This window comes from Agaricus bisporus, assembly GCF_000300575.1.
Source record: "Agaricus bisporus var. bisporus H97 unplaced genomic scaffold AGABI2scaffold_15, whole genome shotgun sequence".
Taxonomy (NCBI): domain Eukaryota; kingdom Fungi; phylum Basidiomycota; class Agaricomycetes; order Agaricales; family Agaricaceae; genus Agaricus; species Agaricus bisporus.
In genome coordinates, this window is record NW_006267350.1 from 564,549 (window position 1) to 582,315 (window position 17,767).

General features: G+C 47.4%; 10 protein-coding genes across 10 annotated transcripts; 4 read left to right on the forward strand and 6 right to left on the reverse strand.

Annotated features, from left to right (window-relative positions):
- Positions 1–4,238: 4,238 nt before the first annotated feature.
- AGABI2DRAFT_196007 (hypothetical protein) lies at positions 4,239–4,557 on the reverse strand. Its single transcript, XM_006457101.1, has one exon. The coding sequence runs from the start codon at positions 4,491–4,493 to the stop codon at positions 4,248–4,250; it is 246 nt and encodes an 81-aa protein (XP_006457164.1). The 5' UTR covers positions 4,494–4,557; the 3' UTR covers positions 4,239–4,247.
- Positions 4,558–4,708: 151 nt separating this feature from the next.
- Positions 4,709–5,375, forward strand: AGABI2DRAFT_188844 (hypothetical protein; the record flags this gene model as incomplete). The annotated part of the gene is made up of 1 exon (XM_006457102.1): positions 4,709–5,375. Exon 1 carries the CDS (start codon positions 4,821–4,823, stop codon positions 5,373–5,375), a length of 555 nt encoding a protein of 184 aa, XP_006457165.1. The 5' UTR covers positions 4,709–4,820.
- Positions 5,376–6,149: 774 nt separating this feature from the next.
- On the reverse strand, positions 6,150–6,577 carry AGABI2DRAFT_78956 (hypothetical protein; the record flags this gene model as incomplete). Its single annotated transcript, XM_006457103.1, has 3 exons — positions 6,150–6,292; positions 6,346–6,442; positions 6,497–6,577. 3 exons carry the CDS (start codon positions 6,575–6,577, stop codon positions 6,150–6,152), a joined length of 321 nt encoding a protein of 106 aa, XP_006457166.1.
- Positions 6,578–7,506: 929 nt separating this feature from the next.
- Positions 7,507–9,155, reverse strand: AGABI2DRAFT_154525 (hypothetical protein; the record flags this gene model as incomplete). Its single annotated transcript, XM_006457104.1, has 12 exons — positions 7,507–7,629; positions 7,682–7,747; positions 7,798–7,891; positions 7,955–8,045; positions 8,093–8,130; positions 8,184–8,325; positions 8,377–8,528; positions 8,577–8,654; positions 8,710–8,741; positions 8,800–8,817; positions 8,877–8,996; positions 9,048–9,155. 12 exons carry the CDS (start codon positions 9,153–9,155, stop codon positions 7,507–7,509), a joined length of 1,062 nt encoding a protein of 353 aa, XP_006457167.1.
- A 185-nt stretch (positions 9,156–9,340) lies between these two features.
- On the reverse strand, positions 9,341–10,863 carry AGABI2DRAFT_196009 (hypothetical protein). The gene is made up of 7 exons (XM_006457105.1): positions 10,678–10,863; positions 10,363–10,582; positions 10,209–10,307; positions 10,069–10,157; positions 9,805–10,016; positions 9,671–9,755; positions 9,341–9,616 (listed from the first exon to the last, which is right to left on the reverse strand). Exons 1-7 carry the CDS (start codon positions 10,851–10,853, stop codon positions 9,532–9,534), a joined length of 966 nt encoding a protein of 321 aa, XP_006457168.1. The 5' UTR covers positions 10,854–10,863; the 3' UTR covers positions 9,341–9,531.
- An 80-nt stretch (positions 10,864–10,943) lies between these two features.
- On the forward strand, positions 10,944–13,044 carry AGABI2DRAFT_123036 (hypothetical protein; the record flags this gene model as incomplete). Its single annotated transcript, XM_006457106.1, has 8 exons — positions 10,944–11,051; positions 11,099–11,241; positions 11,289–12,259; positions 12,310–12,449; positions 12,503–12,617; positions 12,668–12,741; positions 12,797–12,836; positions 12,899–13,044. The coding sequence occupies 8 exons, from the start codon at positions 10,944–10,946 to the stop codon at positions 13,042–13,044; spliced, it is 1,737 nt and encodes a 578-aa protein (XP_006457169.1).
- A 437-nt stretch (positions 13,045–13,481) lies between these two features.
- On the reverse strand, positions 13,482–15,305 carry AGABI2DRAFT_196011 (hypothetical protein; the record flags this gene model as incomplete). The annotated part of the gene is made up of 3 exons (XM_006457107.1): positions 13,482–14,859; positions 14,908–15,182; positions 15,232–15,305. Coding segments are annotated over 3 exons (1,090 nt in total), but the record flags the coding sequence as incomplete, so codon positions are not given.
- Positions 15,306–15,377: 72 nt separating this feature from the next.
- Positions 15,378–16,447, reverse strand: AGABI2DRAFT_196012 (mago nashi). The gene is made up of 9 exons (XM_006457108.1): positions 16,406–16,447; positions 16,347–16,352; positions 16,180–16,295; positions 16,064–16,127; positions 15,926–16,013; positions 15,775–15,864; positions 15,581–15,718; positions 15,480–15,532; positions 15,378–15,429 (listed from the first exon to the last, which is right to left on the reverse strand). Exons 1-7 carry the CDS (start codon positions 16,438–16,440, stop codon positions 15,668–15,670), a joined length of 450 nt encoding a protein of 149 aa, XP_006457171.1. The 5' UTR covers positions 16,441–16,447; the 3' UTR covers positions 15,378–15,429; positions 15,480–15,532; positions 15,581–15,667.
- A 3-nt stretch (positions 16,448–16,450) lies between these two features.
- AGABI2DRAFT_139664 (hypothetical protein) lies at positions 16,451–17,028 on the forward strand. The gene is made up of 4 exons (XM_006457109.1): positions 16,451–16,628; positions 16,677–16,747; positions 16,798–16,857; positions 16,910–17,028. The coding sequence occupies exons 1-4, from the start codon at positions 16,552–16,554 to the stop codon at positions 16,981–16,983; spliced, it is 282 nt and encodes a 93-aa protein (XP_006457172.1). The 5' UTR covers positions 16,451–16,551; the 3' UTR covers positions 16,984–17,028.
- Positions 17,006–17,738, forward strand: AGABI2DRAFT_212490 (hypothetical protein). The gene is made up of 2 exons (XM_006457110.1): positions 17,006–17,089; positions 17,135–17,738. The coding sequence occupies exons 1-2, from the start codon at positions 17,028–17,030 to the stop codon at positions 17,667–17,669; spliced, it is 597 nt and encodes a 198-aa protein (XP_006457173.1). The 5' UTR covers positions 17,006–17,027; the 3' UTR covers positions 17,670–17,738.
- The last annotated feature ends 29 nt before the right edge of the window (positions 17,739–17,767 follow it).

The window sequence follows — 17,767 nt, forward strand, 5'->3', positions numbered from 1 at the left end:
GCTCACTCTGCTTGGGTATTATGGTCACACCGCCTACAAGCTGATGGATCGTACCACCGGCGCCGTTTATAAATCGAGGGATGTGATTTTCGAGGAGGCTCGTCCCCATCTTTCCACTGATACCATCACAACCTTCTCTGGGGACGACTCTCGTAGCTCAAATCGCCAGGAAATCGCACCACGTCCTTTGCCAATTAATACGCTCCATGGTGTGGACAACAGTACTACTACGATAACGCCATTGGCTGTACCGGCACCGACACAAGGTGGTACAGCCTCCGCTACGGGAGACGAGGCCTTAGATGTTACGGAGGGTGTTAAAGAGCCGCCTTTGGTATTGAGGAGAAGCCAGAGGGAATCAAAACCGTCACAACGTATGAAAGAGAGTCTGGAATACCTACGACGTCCAGAGGCGCATGCAACAGAATCTATTACGGAGGATTCTCGTGTGCCGAAGAACCATCATGAGGCGATGAGGAGACCGGATTTATGGCTTGAACCAATGATGAAGGAGCTGAATGTGATGACAGAGAAGCAGGTATTCAGGCTTGTTCCTCGCCCAACTGGAAGAAATGTTGTCAAATCGAGATGGGTATTCGCAAACAAGTATGATGAGGCGGGTACAGTGGTGAGCCGAAAGGCACGGCTGGTAGCAAAAGGATTCACACAAGTCATCGGCGAGGACTATGACGAAACTTACGCCTCGGTTGCACGCCTGGAGTCAGTACGGATGGTATGTGCCATCGCTGCCTCACGTGGTCTTCGACTGTGGCAGGTCGACTTCGTCTCCGCTTTCCTCAACAGCGAGAACTCTTTTGAAGTGTACATGGAACAACCTCCTGGTTTTGAGGAGGGGGGAGACCATGTATGGTTGCTCCTCAAAACGCTGTACGGGACGATGCAAGGCGCCCATGACTGGGCACAGACTCTCGATCGCACCTACGCGGGTCATGGGTACTACATATCGAAAGCTGACCCCCAAGTGCGATCAAAGGTGGAAGGTGATGAATTTACACTTACGTCAACCTGGACAGACGATGTCCTCGGCGCCTCGTCGACAACAGATGGTGAAGCAAAGGCTAAGGATGAGTTGGGAAGAAGCTATGAAATCAAGGATCTGGGGGAGGCGAAGTTTATTCTTGGGATGAGAATCGAGAGGGGAAGGAACGGCAATGTCAGACTATCACAACGAGCTTACTGCGAGCGCATCATCGAACGTTTCAAACAATTGGACTTGAAACCACGTTCTACTCCACTTCCAGTTGGAGTAACTTTATCCATTGAAGGCTCGCCGGACTCCGACGAAGAGAAGGCTGACATGAAGAACGTACCCTATCGTGAAGTCCTCAGCTCCCTTATGTGGCTTCAGGTCGCAACTCGCCCCGATTTATCCTACGCTGTGAACATTCTCTCTCGTTTTGCGAATAACCCAGGACGCAGCCACTGGGACGCTATGAAGCACACTCTGGGATACATTAAAGGAACTATGGACTATGGAATCACTTACTACCGTGACGCAACTATCAAACCTTTGGGCTACGTGGATTCAGATTTTGCTGGTGACATCGACTCTCGACGTTCTACGGAGGGACATGTTTTCTTTGTAGCAGGTGGACCTATATCATGGGCCAGCAGACGACAGGATACCGTGGCTCTGTCCACTGTAGAGGCGGAGTATATGGCTTTTAGCCGCGCCGTTCAGCAGGCAATCTGGCTTGCGAACTTCCTGAAAGAAGTGGGTTTGCCACAGGATGCACCTACGGTGATACACGCTGACAATGATGGGTCTATTGCCAATACGCGAACCTACAAGAACCATCGGAGGACGAAACACATTGATATCAGATACCATTTCATAAAAGAGAGAACTGCAAACGGAGATGTTGTTTTCGAGTATGTTCCTTCCGCAGACAATTTAGCCGACATCTTCACAAAACCCCTCTCGCGTGATGTGGTCTTGCGACTTTGTGGAGACATGGGTTTACGGAGTGTCGAACCAGGGGGAGTGTTGTGAATGCTTCAACACTCGTATGAGTATTCATCAGTTGAACTTGTTATTTCCTTTTCGATCTATTTCTCCTATTCTAATTTTATCGCTCTTAACATTCTTTCGACCGTTCCGCTCTACATTGCTTATAACTATACAGTTCTGCCTATAACTTATACAGTTTTACGTCGGCACAGGTGGCCGGATTACTTATAGCTAGAACTTTATATTTTGTACCTCAGTGATCAACACACGACGTTGTCACTGAGGTGAGCTGTCTTTACTTTCCTGATTCACTCGTACTTACTAGTATATAGTCTACTTCACTTTAGGTAAATATATATAGTGATCAACACACGACGTTGTCACTGAGTCTACTTCACTTTAATAGGCGATTAGACTATCCGGCATTTCTAGAGGAACGAGACCTTCGTTGTCGGAATCTTCAACTAAGGAAAGGCTGCCTTCATCGTGATCTTCCTCGGCTTGAGCATCTCTGTCCTCTGAGCTTTCCTCGTCGGCGTTCATCGATCATCATTTACCAAGTTACCATCTTCGTCATTTGCCATGGTGGCAGAAAGTCCAGACGGAGCATCGCCATCCTCATTGACGTTGTTATAAGCATCGGAAACCAAATCCTCATCTTCGCCGGCTTCGGGAATCGTCTTCATTGCCTGGTTGAACGAGGTTAATATACCAATAGAGGTAAAAGGGCGGTTGACATGACGAACGTTCCAAATTTCCTCTTCTTCAATCTCGCTATCCTCCTCATTCTTCTCTCTAACTTCAACTTACTCACCTTCTTTACCGTCTTTCTCCTCTCCTTTACGCTCACTCACTTCACCGTCATCTTCCTCATCCTCCTCACCTCTCTCCTCATCCTCGATCCAAGAAATGCGAGACGCTATTTCGGGATAAATCGGCACTGACTGTTATGGTTATGTTGTTAAGAGTTTGGCGAGTGAGAAGCAATATCATAGGGTGATAGTGGCATAGTAACGGGGTCTACGACTGGACGGATAAAAATGGCGAAATGAGATGATTCTTGGAAGTATACATACAAGTTCCCGTTGCGTATTTTTTTGTCCGCGCTTTGGACTGAGAGGCTGGATGGATCGGGGGAGGAAAGGCCAATAGATTTTCGATGTTTGGCCTCGGGTGCGAATGATTTGGGGAAGAGGGATATGATTTCACAAACAATGATTATTTTCATAAACCTATGAGCTTGTAGCGGTTGAAGGAGATGGGTCGCGAACATAGTAACTTCAAGCTGTTTCCTGCAGAAATTCGAGCATTTAGGGGTATCCTTTCAGTAGAGCAAAGATGTTGGATATGGCTCGTGTCCGGACGTAAGCTAGCAGACCTAGCGAACAGAGAAAAGAAATTTAGCCAGTCTTCGGGGTACCACACAATAAGGTATTCACCAGACGCTCGTGAATGCGGCAATAGCTGGTACCGGAGATACCTAAAGGACTTTTGGAGGTTGAGGTCATAAGAGTTTTAATACCCGTAAATACTTGAGTTTGCGCTCCACTACCACCCACTGGCAATCGACAATACACCTCGGGGATCCTAGACTTTCATCTCGGTCATTTCTGGTCATGTTTTTTCAAAGTGTCCAGAACGCTTGTATTGCGCAAAGAGCTGCCTTGTACGGGTAGCGCCAACTGGGCACTGAGAGTGTTTTCAAGGTGCATGCTCCCCTGGGACCTTGTGAAAGATTTGGTGAAAATGTGCTTCTGTCACGGTGACTACGTACACGTTTCCAACCTTGACCATCTTAACGACTTTCAACCTTTCTGTGCTAGTGCCAGTTTCAAGCCTTGACTTCTCATTTTACCAAACCCTCAACATGGCCCTCAATCACTTCGTCATGACCGACAATCTTGCGACGTCTGTGTGTCCCTATTGCCTTCAAACAAAACCTACCGCGACATCCGCTACATCATCATCACCTGGAGATGCAATGGAGGATGTCCTCGACGCCGAGATCGAACGCACAGAAAAGCTCATATCACGTCTACTCCGCGAAAGGACGAGACTGTATAGGAAAAGGAATGAAACACGATCTCCCATATATTCGCTACCTCCCGAAATCCTCATATTGATCTTCAAGTTCGCATGTCAGCCTCTCGATTTTCTGGAGACGTACGGTTTGAATGTACTCCATCCTCCCGCGTCTCCCGACATCATCTGCGATTTGACTGAAGTCTCAGTTCGTTGGCATAACATCGTTTCGTCAACGCCATCTCTCTGGGCTTCATTTGTCGCAGATGACCGTGACATAAACGCCATGAAAACGGTTATATCCCGTTCTGGAAATCTTCCCGTCGCCGTTAGCCTCAACTTTCCCTTTCAGATGGGGTCGACGTCGCACAGGTCTCATACGGCCATTATTGCACCAGTTCTGCAAGAACACGCTTCTCGGATTCACATGCTTCATGTGTATAACGCTGAAACGACCTGGATGAAAGAATATATCCCTAGCTTCGTTAATCTGGAGCATCTACGTCTTGATCAGACGTATGATTCATATGAAGAGGGTTCAATCTTCATTGGCGATACCTGCACTCATCTTTTCCTGAGCTTTCTTCCGTGCCACATTTCCCTGCATTGGTCAAAGCTCGAGATTTTGCATCTTGTCTGTATTCCCATTAATATCTGTCTGGGGATGCTTGAGAAATGCACTAATTTGATAGAGTTCAGACTCAGGGCTCCCTTTAGCATTGAACACCTCGAGGATGGAGTGTCGCTTCCTAGTGCTCCTTTTGTCTTACCCCGCTTGAAGCATTTTGAGTGGGTGACAGGCCCTGACTACCAATTGGAGTGTGCAATGCTAGAATATATCCGCATGCCTGCTCTGCGGACGCTTGTTTGGGCTGAAGAAGACATTGATGTGCCACCGTCAGACTCTAATTCGATTTTCTCCGACCACCTCCCTTCGACGTTGTCTGTGGTGCAACTACAAGGCATCATAGTCGATTCAGACACTTCAATATTCCCCTACTTTTCGAAACTCTCTAGCATTGAGGGCCTCATTTTCAGCGATTGCGGCGCCGCCTTCATGGATGGCGTTTTTAGTGCCCTCGGATCTGAGATGTGCTGGGTTGGAAATGATGAAATGCCAATTTTGCCAAATCTTAAATCAATTCGCATTGGTTATATAAATGGTGGTCTCGACCAGGCAAACATGTTACAAATATTCCGACGCACCTGTTCACAGCCGGCGTCAGAGTCGCTCTTGGGGAGGTCACTCCGACTAGAGTTCGCAAACCATACGGTGGATTGGACTCCTGAGTTTAAAGAAGAACTTATAAGGATGGTTGAGCATGGGTATCAAGTGGATCTATGGGAGGGTTCGAAACCAGTAGACTGGTTGCCTAGGTAAATGAATTCCCCCAAGTTTCGAGCCCTCACTTCATTGCTTATTCTTAAATCAATCTTATAGAGCAGTGGAGCTACCGCAAAACGCAGGTTGTTAGGTTCAAATTGAGAGAGTACTGGTAAGTTACATGCCGGAGTACAATAGTGTGTATCTACCATCAAATTCTAACCGAGTTTCATTAGGCAAATTGCGGTTCTGGCACCGGAGACCAAAGGATTCATATAGGGTTAACATGTCTCCTGCTAGACTTGCACTCAGGCGTGGCCTGTCGCGGCCTGTCTGACGGATCACGACAGGCTTATATGTCTTCCAGCTTCTGTGTCTCTGGTGTAGTTAGAATAGTTATGTATCGAGTGCGAGCGATAAGTGCTATCAATGAGAGCCAGAATACCTGTGACGAAACCAGTGAACAGGACATCATACTATGGTAGCCGCAAGCAGGTCACTATATGGAGTACTGATAGTATCATTACAATACGTTCAGTACTGTATGTAAGATGGGCCTTGAGCTTGAACTGCAACGTGATGCAAAGTGGTATGGTGTCCTTGAACTCTACCCTTATGGTCTACAGGCTCCTCGGGATACTACACAGGTATGACGGGTGGCCCAGCATTAGTCGGGGGAGGATGACTCTGATGATGGAACGTATTGTCAAGCGGGAGATTCGCCTTGGGAAAGCAACTTGTAGATAATGGTAGCTGCAAGAAACACCGAATATGATTAATGTGTGGTTGTTTTAAAGCACTTTCAAAGGCCCGTACCCAACAGTCCTTTCCTCATCTCAAAAAGAGGCGTTTAGAACGCAACGGCCGTGCAGCTCCAACTCTCCCAGTCTCTTGTTGATACAAACGATATGCTTCTCGCAGATGATCAGGAGCCAAAGGGCCCGTCTCACCACGCCTGACTTGTACGGCGCGAGCTGTATGTGTCCTATTTCAGTGTATAATGTCTGAAGGCGCGAAACAAACGCACCCTTCTCCACCATCTCTCCTACAAAAACCTTGGAGAAACCAGCAATGATCTGGGCGACAGGCTGGGAGACCTGCTGGCCCAAGCTCTGTTGTATCACCTATGGAAAAGGCGGTTATACAACGCGATATATTAGTAAATGTTCCACCTTTACCTTCCTGACGGCCTGTTTCGGCAATGCATGCCTCCGATACGCTTCAAAACGCTCGTACTGCTCCGGAGTGAAATTGTCCATGAGGATCCTAACCAATGATATAGCAGTATATGGATGACGGAAGGAAAGGACGCACTTTAAGTTATCTTTAGATTGCGTATTCCAGCTCTGTTGAGCAGAATAGTCATCATCTGCCATGGCGGGCAACAGCTCGTCATCAGCATCAGCATCTTCTTCCATCCCTGTCGGTCTTACTCCAATCGATGGTGGAGGCATAGATCCGACAGTGCCTGGAGCTAATGCATGACTGTCTACCCCAACGGCCGGAGTGGCAGGAGCGTCGGTTTGTTCCCCTCCAGCGACTTGTGATGGTGCACGCCTGGATATCCCTCCTTGGAGAATACTGCCTTCTGCTTCATCCCCAGCACTTGCGGCCCAATGAACTTGCTGGAACTGGGGGGAAGATGCAGAGAACACCGGACTAGCTGTAGAACTGCCTGGTGCTGGACTGCCCACCCGTGGCGAGTTGCTTCCGAGTAAATTCTTTGGCTTCCTGCCTCGCTTTGCGCCAGTACCAGAACCTCGTGGTCGGCCCCGGCCCACGGATGTCGGTGTCTGGGGCACCACAGGAGACTGCCCCGATGAATTTGCGAAAGTAAGGGGCGTTGAGAAATTAGAGAGAGGAGAAGTCATGGCACAGAACGAGTCAAGCACAGTCGTAGTCTATATTCCAATTTCCCACGGGTCTATCTAGGTATCTAGTTAAATCACAGGTAAATCACAGGCAAATCACCAGCACCAAGGGGCAATGAATGGACGGGTCGCGAACTGAATCATCGACCAGACCTTTTTATACTGCCCTCATCCTCACTGGCATGTTCGAGAAGCCCGCTTTCAAGAGAATCGTCATCCATGGCCCTTAAGGTAATGGTCGATTTATCACTCTCTGGAGTTGAGCTCGCTTCCTTTGTGAGCTTGATATTTAGAGCATAAGCGGTAAGCCAAAATCTTCAGGATTGGTTACTTACCGCAACATACATGGCGCAAGTGATGATCGTGAGTGTCCCAACAACGGAAAGCACTGATGGAACTACATGGAAAAATATTCGCTCTAGTATCGTAGCGAACACAATCTGCCCAAAAAGCATTGAGACAATTAGGAATATAAAAATACGTTCAGCTTGCCTGTGTATAGATTGCAAGTGACCCCCGGCTCGCAGTTTCACGAGCTAACCCCATAGTCAAAAGAATCTTCGTCCAAGAATTCAGTATCCGTTTTCAAGGTCAATATTTCCCCTTACCTGCGCTGCGAACCCAAACAGTCCAATCATTACCAGCATAGCAAGCCAAACAAGTCTATTCGGCACAATAAATTGTGATTTTGTCACAAGCATCCTGGGGAAACGATAAGCGGTTAAGACATTCCAAGGGACATGATATTGAATCTCGCACTCTTACCCAATGGCTGCCACAACAACGCAATACGTAGAAAATGAAACTAGCGAGTGAAGAGGATGTGCACGTTTACCAATAGCTCGCAAACTGGTGTCTATAAATATATCAGTAGAGTAGGATGCGTTAGTAGAAAGCACGCACAAGCCCCAGTTGATCCCAATACACCAAGCATTGCTACCCTATAAGCGTATAATGATATAATGCCAGCGTATTTGGAAGAGACAAAACATACCCCACGGCTATTAATCGCTGATTAGGCGTCACGGAATCGGCGGTTGTCTCTCCAATCTGGGAGGCCTCTGTGATATTATCATTGCTTCCGCCGAAAAGGAATGGGGGCCGGGCAATAAGAAGAACACCAACAAGACTCAGAACTTGGGACCAATCAATCAAATGGCATGGAAGCACCAAAAATAATTACTCACTTCCGGCGAAAGCCTCCCTCCGTGCAAATTTCTCGCCTAGACACAGAGCGCCTGCCGCTGCCGTACACAAAGGAGCTAGGAAAGTGAGCACTGTTGCATCGGAGAGGGAGAGATATTGCAGTGAATAGTAGATGCCAATCAAGCCAAAAAAGCTGGTAAGGTATGAATGAACGCCAATAACTCCTAAAAATATAACATACCCTGTAAATCCACGAAACACTAGTAGCAAGCGGACACCTTTGGGACCCAGGAAGGGATCCGGTACACCGGTCGATAGCCTAACCCGTTATGTAAGATATGATGCAAAGTAATGCCCAGGAACAGCTGACTCACATATAGGTTATCGAGCATATCAGAGTGATGACCTAAGTTTTAAACTTTGAATACAAGAGAGAATGGGACGAAGACGAGGACACAACGCACCATCCGCACGACTATGAGCTTCATTTATTTACAACGGTTAACACAGGCACAAGATCTACTCGATGATTATGACTGACCTCAAGTGCCGACACAGGTGGATCTATCCCGTTCAACTTTTTGACCGCCACATTCATCAAGGAGAAAAACATCTGAGAGGCTACGACAAGCAATAATCCAACATTTCGTTGGTAGACACTCTTCAACGATGCAAATACATCGTGCACACGAGTCCATTTTCCTCCGCGCACAGAACTGGGACTTGAGGAAGGTATGTCTGGGACTGGCTTGCCTTGAGTTGGTTGAGCCAGGTCAGCATAGTCAGGACTTAAAGCCGTATAGGCATAAGTGGAGGACATGAGAGTCGTGAAGAGACAATGCTTGAATTGGGCCTCAGTTACCGATCACCTCGTTTTCTGTTTTAATTCTTTCGGAATCTCTCCCGACGGGTTCACATGTTGGAGATGTTTGCAATCACGTTAATGTTATGACCTGTTGATGGTGCCTATCTTTAGCACTAAAACATCCGGTCTGCACTCCAAACGGGGTCAATCGTCATCAATGTCATCTTCTACACTCCCTTATTACATGAAAATGAGTTTTGTAAGCGTTACCTGCACCATAAGTACATGCCGAAAGTGCGCTTGCAGCAAAATTTACGATAAGAACGAAAAAGTTCGTTGACAGTTAAAGAAAGAGGACCTAGGTAATCTACATACGTACAACCAATTGATTTCATGACCTTGAAACATTTTGGTACGGCAGGCTCGCGGAAGGATACTCCGCCAAGAACAGATGTTCTCGCTCATTTCCCATCCAACTACTCCCATCCATTAGCGATTTTCGCAACGAAGGACAGATCGCCAGAACTCACACGAGCAATTCGTTCACATAATCGCGGATGAGATACACGCTCTCCGTATCCAATGTCGAGCAGGCAATCATTTGAGGAAGTGAGACTGATAGATGTCAATGTTCTATCGCAGGTTGAGAGTGAATGGGACTGACCAAGCATGCGCAAAAAATGTTCAGCACCATAGACCTGACTCATTTCCTTCTCCTGCCCAACGATGACATGGGAACCTGTTATATACTGTTTTCGAACACTGGCGTACTGAGGTCTTTCAAACCGATATAGAAGGTTGGCACCAAGCGAACGATCAAAATAGCATGTTAAACCCGAGACAATCGTTGGCAAAACGAGTTTGGGTTCGCGGAGGCTGATTGTCATTGTGGTTAAGTTAAAGAGGCTTCAAGTATTATTGAGCTCACTGTGGTGGTTTTGGCTCAAGCTTGAGCATGTAGTCTAGCCATTCTTCGAGTAGTTCTTGTACATTCGGCGACCGCGGCAGTGACACAAGCTACAGTGGCCTATCAAAACAGCCGCTCAATGCATGTAATCCAAAACAAACCTGATTGTTCTTCGTGATAGCCTCCCAGTCGTCCACGAGGACGACTTTCAGAGTATCCGGGACGTTCATCTTCATATCCGGTTTCTTGTTCGCATCATCCTACAAAAAGATCGAATCAGTAGATGCACAAAGGAGTAACAGGGGAGCTAGGCACCTCTTCTCTGCCACGTTTCGTTCCCCGTCCGCCATCTTTTCGGGCTCCAGTTCTCGTCCCGGAGCCTTTTGTTCCGGCGCCATGGTGTGCCCTCGCAGATGATGAGGCAGAGCCACCATGGCCTGTATGTGGAAGAGCAGTTGCCTGCAGACTTTTTTGAAGTGCAATATTCTGTTCGTTGTGTTTTAGGAGCCGATTCGATGGTACCCATTCGTCCCATCTAGTTCGCAAAGACCGAGCATAATTAGGGCACCCAGGGAGGCGAGATAAACGAGTTGAGTCGCGTAAAGAAGCAAGACAGAAGTGCAGACACACGTTTGTTTCCATCCTTTGTAATGGACGAAATAATGTGGTCCAGGAATACCCGTTGGTGCGTTGGTCTCGTCGTAGTTTAGCATAGGTTTCAAAACTTTGGCCTCGTAGATGAGAGGCCCATGGTAGCACAAGACGCGCTCGTTGAGGTCGTACGAGACTTCTGCCGGAGAGGACATGGTGGAGGAGAGTCACCAATTAAATAGTTCAATCAATGTATTACATACTGTCTCGAATATGTATTGATTGATCATAATGTCGGTTACCCCATGCCCACTACCGTCCTCTGGCCATCGGGACTTCCTAGAAAATCTGGCTTCATTTATGGATGGAAGACGCCTGCATATTGCGTCGCCGGACTTCTCGACGCGGATACCGTGAGCTGTTCCCCACCGCGAGCGATATCTGCTCATGGTTATTCCAGGAATTGAGTGCGGCCACGGCATTAGATCGCGCCTGCATTGCGCCTGCGTGGCACGCATTACAGGACTCATGTGGAGGAAAGCCCCAGGTTTTGGGTTATTGCGAATATAACACGTCCAACGACGAATATACCTTTGCGTCGTGGTGAATACATAAAACTCTTCTGCTTTTCGCGCCTAATCTCGCCTCAGGAAGACTCAACCCGTCCTAATCCTATATCATCGTCACCCACTGAACTCTCTGAGGTTTTATGCCTTTGACACATCCGTTTTCGTCTCTATCACCGCAGTAAATGGTCCATCAGAAGCCTTTGCCAGACTTTTCACCCATGATTTTACACGACCCACTCGTCCTCAAATTAGAAATGCTCTCGATCAAGTCACTCTCAACCAATTTAACGCCTCGAAACTACTAGAAGCTACTATTTCGGATTCTTCTGCGCGTATGATGCCCGCAATTGCTGCTGTTTTGTTTTCCATCAGTGCTCTCACGACCCTTCTTTGTCGGCCTATCCACACACTTTCTCGTCTCGTCAGTGCGGTCGCCAATGTACCCATCACACCATCTTCTACTCTAGGAGACCTCTCCGCCATAGTCCAGCAAGTTGCAGTTCGTGCAGAACAATCCAAATACTTTGTCAACGAGATACCCCACCTTCGTAATCGCGGCGAATCCGATATCACAAACTACGCCGTTCGCTATACCCATTTCTTCAATACCATCTGGATGATTCTTAATGATGTCACTATCGGAATGGCATTTGGGTCATATCTGACAGAAAACTCCTCGAGGCTTGCAGAGGTCGTCAATAATCTACTTCGGATGTACCTGGTTCATAACGTCATCTTTACTCTTCATTGGCTCGACTCTTGGCCGGCAGGTCTCAAACTCAACACTGAACTAAGCCGGTTCTATTCTCATATGTTCACTGGGTTCATGCGTCTCTGGTTAGGCGGTCTTTTCATAGTAATGCCTTATAGCGCAGATGTCATCCACCTACTTGGTATTCTGAGCACTTGCGGCGGACTATCACTTGTCATATCGGCAATTATGGATGTTGTAGCGATTTGCACGGCGCATATTTATGCATGCTACTTTTTCACTGGCTTGATCTACCACCGAATGTTGAAAACTGCAGGCTCGCTTTTCAATCTCTTCCGCGGTCAGTATTCTTCAGTGCAACTTGCTTCTCTGTACTAATTCACCCTTTAGGTAAACGATACAATGTGCTGAGAAATCGTGTTGATTCTTGGGAATACGATATGGACCAGCTCCTCTTTGGAACTATCCTATTCACCCTTCTCGCATTTCTATTCCCGACAGTGTTGGTTTATTACGCGTTTTTCGCTACCGTACGTCCCTCACATTCACCTATCAACGTGGAATTTGTTACACAAAACTTTAGATTCGTTTTGCTATTCTGTTATTATTGGCATGCATGGAATTCCTCCTGGCCCTCGTCAACCATTTTCCTCTCTTTTCCCTAATGTTGAGCGTCAAAGATCCTTGGAGAATACCAGGTATGTATATCACATTTAATAGTTTCTCTTGGTTTAAAACTTTCTACTAGGCGGAATAATTTTTCTAAAGACAGAACCTAAATCACAATCGGTAATGAGCAGTCACGCCAGTCTTACAATAGAGGTGCGCCCATGTAAAAAAATTCTCTCGATTTTGATGACAACTAATGATACGGTAGAATCAAGCAGTCCCATTATCCCTCCTCTTCTCCAAATATGGTTAGTAAGAAACCCGATTATCATTGACCCAACACACTAATTCTTCCTCCCCCTTTGTTTAGTGAGATTGTCGGGTGTCCTAGCGCGACATTATAATCCTCTAAGATTAACATGGTGCCTACTCAAAGGCGAACACCTCAACGCGATTCCTCGACACGAAATCAGAGATTCTACCCCTAATCAAGGCATCTCCTCGCCTTTGTCGTGAATGCTTTCAGTAATTACCATATTACCCTAGCTATAAATCTGATTTCATCAGTGGCTTATTATTTTATCCCTCTCCCAGCCCCTTGAAAACTCTGTGCCGGGCTATGACTTTGAATCAGAGTATGACGAGCCAAGCAGTGTAAACCAATCATTCGGTCAAGTTCAATCAATGATGAGTTGATTATTTCATTATATTGAGCGCGGGGAGGGCATTACACTGAGGAAAGAAAGGTTACAAAACAAACATCACGACAACCAAAAGTACTTAATCATACACGAAACCCAAAAGAGTGAAACACAAAACAAAATATTCGGGAAACAAAAATGTTTGCAAGGACGAGAGGCAAAAAAGATGCATATGTAAAAAAGGTGCGTTGGAGGAGGGGGGGAAGTAGGGAAATGTCTCGAAGTTGATCTATAGGTAGAGATGAACCAATCAAAACATGTATACAAGAGGCATTAAAAGAAAAAAACACAATGAAAAGATATGAACGGTAGTTGGAGTGAGCATTGACGAGGTGAATGGACAAGATTAGGAAAAAAAAATTGAAACAAAACAAGAGTGACAATGCTGTTACAATAAAAACATGCGCTTAACCCATTGTCAACTCATATGAAGAGCAGCAACAAAGGAAGGGGGAATAGGCATTGCAAGGCGATCGATCACCCGTGACCCGAGGTGAAGGAGGGCAGGAGAGGAGAGAGTACCGCAGCAAGTATACTGCTCGGGTACACTAGGCAAAATGGAGAAAAGACGGAGATCACGCGGGTGGAGTGTCACAGGCGTAAAGCTGTTTCCAGGAAGTTGGTGAAACGTATGAAGGGGAAACCAAAGGGTCGGAGCACAAAAGTGTCGTAAAGCTGCAAGAAAACCGACAAGGTCTGGAATTCTTTTCGAGGACGAGCAGCACGCGAGGAGAGGCTCACAAGAGAGTCGCAAAAGTCGGATTTGATATCATCCGAAGAAATAAAAGGGGCCTCCAAATAGGGTCGGTGTGTGTGGGGACCGCACCAGTGTGGCGATAGATAGCCCGTTGCCTCTTCGAGATATGTGTACAGCGAGAGACACAGAGGGTCATACGCCAACCGAAGATTCGCCTCGGACTACTCGTGCCTTTTTGGCATTACATGCTTCACAGTACCGTCTACGCCCCCTCGTCTCGCTCACACTCCTGACAGCATGCCGCGAGTGGGTGCTTTTCTTCTTGGATGAAGTTTCAGACAGGATCGTCCAGTCATAAACATCATCATACTCAATACCAACACGTGCCGCCAATCCCCTAAAGAGCCGACGAAGACCTTCATAGTCGGGAAGGTCATCGAATTCGAGTCCCCTAGCATATTTGTATAGAACGTCAAATTCAGGAGGAAGGCCAACGGTCAGGAGAGCTTCATTAGCCAATTTTGAATCTCGTATAAGATCCCATGTGGCCGAGATCGGATTATAATCGGGGTTAGGCTGAGTTTCATCAGAAAGTTGAGGTGGTACAGCTGGGGCGCGAAGTTTCCGCCACGGAAGAGTGCCGCGGAGAAAGTAGATGAGCATGTACGCAAGCGACTCTAAATCGTCCCTTCGAGCGGATTCGATTCCTAGGTGGGTATTGATGGCGGCAAATAGACTTGTACCAACGCCATGGACATCATCCTGTTTGAAGGGGATATGGTTTGAGGTACGGGAGTCGCGGAATTTTTTGGCGAGGCCGAAATCAATGACATTGACGAGATGGGCGGATTTACCGGTGCCCATGACGAAATTTGCAGGCTTGACGTCGCGGTGCACAAAGTTTTTCGAGTGGATAAACTCGATGCGGGATATCTGACAAAGCAATGAGCGCGTGACAAAGGGACAGAGTGGGAAGCGCACTAGTTGATTGGCGAGGAGGAGAACGGACTTGAGGGAAAAGTGGCGGTTGCACATTTTGAAGAGGTCTTCGAGAGAGGGGCCCATGAGGTCGATGATCATCACATTGTAGTCGCCCTGCTTGCCGGACCACATGATCCAGGGGACGCCGGGGCCGCCCATGAGCGACTTGTATATCCTGGATTCCTGTTTGAGCGGGCTGTTGCGTGCGACGGCGGGTTCGATCTTGATGGCGACCTCCTTGCCTGCGATGGTGTGGACGCCGAGGAAGACGGTGCCTAGAAGAGGGTCAGGATATGAGGAAAGCAAAGGGGAGACTCGACGCACCGCAGCCACCGTTTGCGATTTCCTCCTCGAGCCTGTACTTGCCGGCAAAAGTGGTGTAGTCGACTGCAGCCATGGGCGGACTGAACTAAAAGAAACAGGAGCAAGCCAACTTCAACCGCGTTCATTAGTCAGCACTTGTCACATCATATCCAACGTCATGCATTCACACTATTTACAGCAACAAGTTTCTAGTAAGTACTACAGCAACCGCGTCAGCTCGCCCGAACGACAGCGTTCGGGTTACCCACCAGACAGAGAACTTGCACGTTTTCTTGACATTATATCTAGAGCAATAGTAAATCTGGGGACGTCAGCGATGCGTCTTGTTTCCTAGGAAATAACAACCTACTGGACAATGATCCTACCTATCCGGAGGTGGTAGCTCACCTCCCAAGACAACGAGAAAAAAAAAAAAACAAAGACCCTGGTCACATGCCTATATGGGTTTGATTTTGAAGTGGAGGGAAATAAGCGAGAAAATCAAACACTACACAAATTAAATTAGTCAGACAGGGAAACAGCAACAGCGGATTTATTGCGAACCTTGAGATCCTGAACAAGGTAGTAGAAGACGCGAAGGCCATCGGGATCTTCGCTATCCTGAATGTCAACTAAAGAACCGATCTTGGCAGTCTAGGCGAGCGGTCATAGAACGTGAATATATGAAAGACGTCCTTTGGAGGGGTGTATGTACCTCGAAACAAATATGATCGTTGCCAACACGAATTTCGAGTTCTTGCTTTCCAACGATGTTCTTCTTTGGCCAGTTTGTATCGTCTTCCCTGTGAGACGAATTAATTTCGTATGCGATACGCGTAGAAGGTAAACTGACTTTGTGATTTCACTCGATTCAATGATGCGCTTGAGTTCTTTTACGACGAGAGGACCGATCCACACTAAGGCGGAGTTGAGCAATGAAATACTAAAAGACGCGGGGATAACGCGCACTTTCTTTACGGATAAGACTGTCGTTGCGATAATTCGAGTTGTTTGCATAACGAAGACGACCATGAGAGTACTCAAACTCTAAGAATTCGTGGCCATGTTTTCCCGAGTGGCCAGTGCTGGATAAAAGCTGTTGGATATTGTTTTTCCTTTAACCAAAAACAACTCACTAGTATCTGTTCAACAGTCGCGTTAGAATGATATAACACGATAACTCGGTCACACGCACCTGAGGTAGAATGGATCGTTGTCGCTGGGAGCCATGGTCGAGGAGGGCGAAAAAAGCAAACAAGCGACATCCAAACACCGGGGTCGTGCACGTGACATTGTTCGTTCAGCACGGGCCAGTGGACTGCGAGTGTGTCGTCTGCAACAATGCCCGTGGCCGAGACGGAGGTATCATTCTATGCTCAGCTACGGCGGTCTCTGATTGAGAATGGTGAATGGGACCAGTGAGTCGGATGCAGTGACGGTGATAGCAATACTAATCTGGACGTTAGAATTCAGGCTGTGATGCGGACGCGGCTGAATGATGTGGGGTGGGTGGATGAGGTGAAGAGCGAGAGCAAAGGTCAAGATCTTTTAATGTCTGATTTTTCTGGACTCATGAAATGTGCTTAGAGTGTGCGAGACGGATGGACTTTGAAGGCGTCCTCGCCCAGGTCGCTCCCCATGCCCAAGGTAAATTTAATATAATGACGGTTTGCGAGATAGATTATAACCATACTAGTAGCGTCTCTCCCGATGGCGGTTAGGAAGGAGATTATTGGATTAATCAAGCGTCATGTAGAAAAGAAATTCGAGTAATTTTGAATGTACAGCGTGGGAAGAAGCGCGTTCCTTTCTTCCTCATGTTCAGACTGAGAGCTCTCCAAGCAGCACCCAGATGGGCCCGACACAACAGCAACACACAGTAGGTCGCGCTTATTTGTTGTCAAACCCGCGCTGACTGCAGCAGAACCCAGTGGTCAGCGCCGTCTGAATCCAACCCAGTCCCGCAGGTCGTTCCCGGCACCGGACTCCAGCTTCCTCAGCTGCATCCACGAACACACGACATTCCCGTCGCAAATGTCCATTTTAGGTCCCACCACGTCCGCCTCCTCGACCTATTCACTCATTTCGCATCACATGCCGCAACCGCCCTCGGCATACCCACCTCAAACGTCGTCTACCTACCCACCCAACGCAGACTCTGGACCGTGATTCGCAGTCCGTTTGCACATAAAAAGTCGCAAGAAAACTTTGAGAGAAAGGTGCACAAACGCGCCATCAAGGCCTGGGATGCTGACCCGGAGGTCGTGGAACAATGGATCAAATACATCAGACTGCACGGGATGGGTGGTGTTGGAATCAAAGTGACGCGGTGGGAGCATTTGCCTATTGGTGTTGGGCGGACGATGTTGGAGGGTGTTGAGCTCGAGCTTGACAAGACGCTGCCTGCGGAGGAGATCAAGGAACTTGGAGAAAAGATTTTGAAGGAGGAGATGGCTTAGACTTACTACTAATAGATAAGATTAGATTGCATTTTTTTTCCGAGTCACGGCTGGATGACTTGTTTAAGCATGAGCACATGTTCCCGTATCGATTCTGC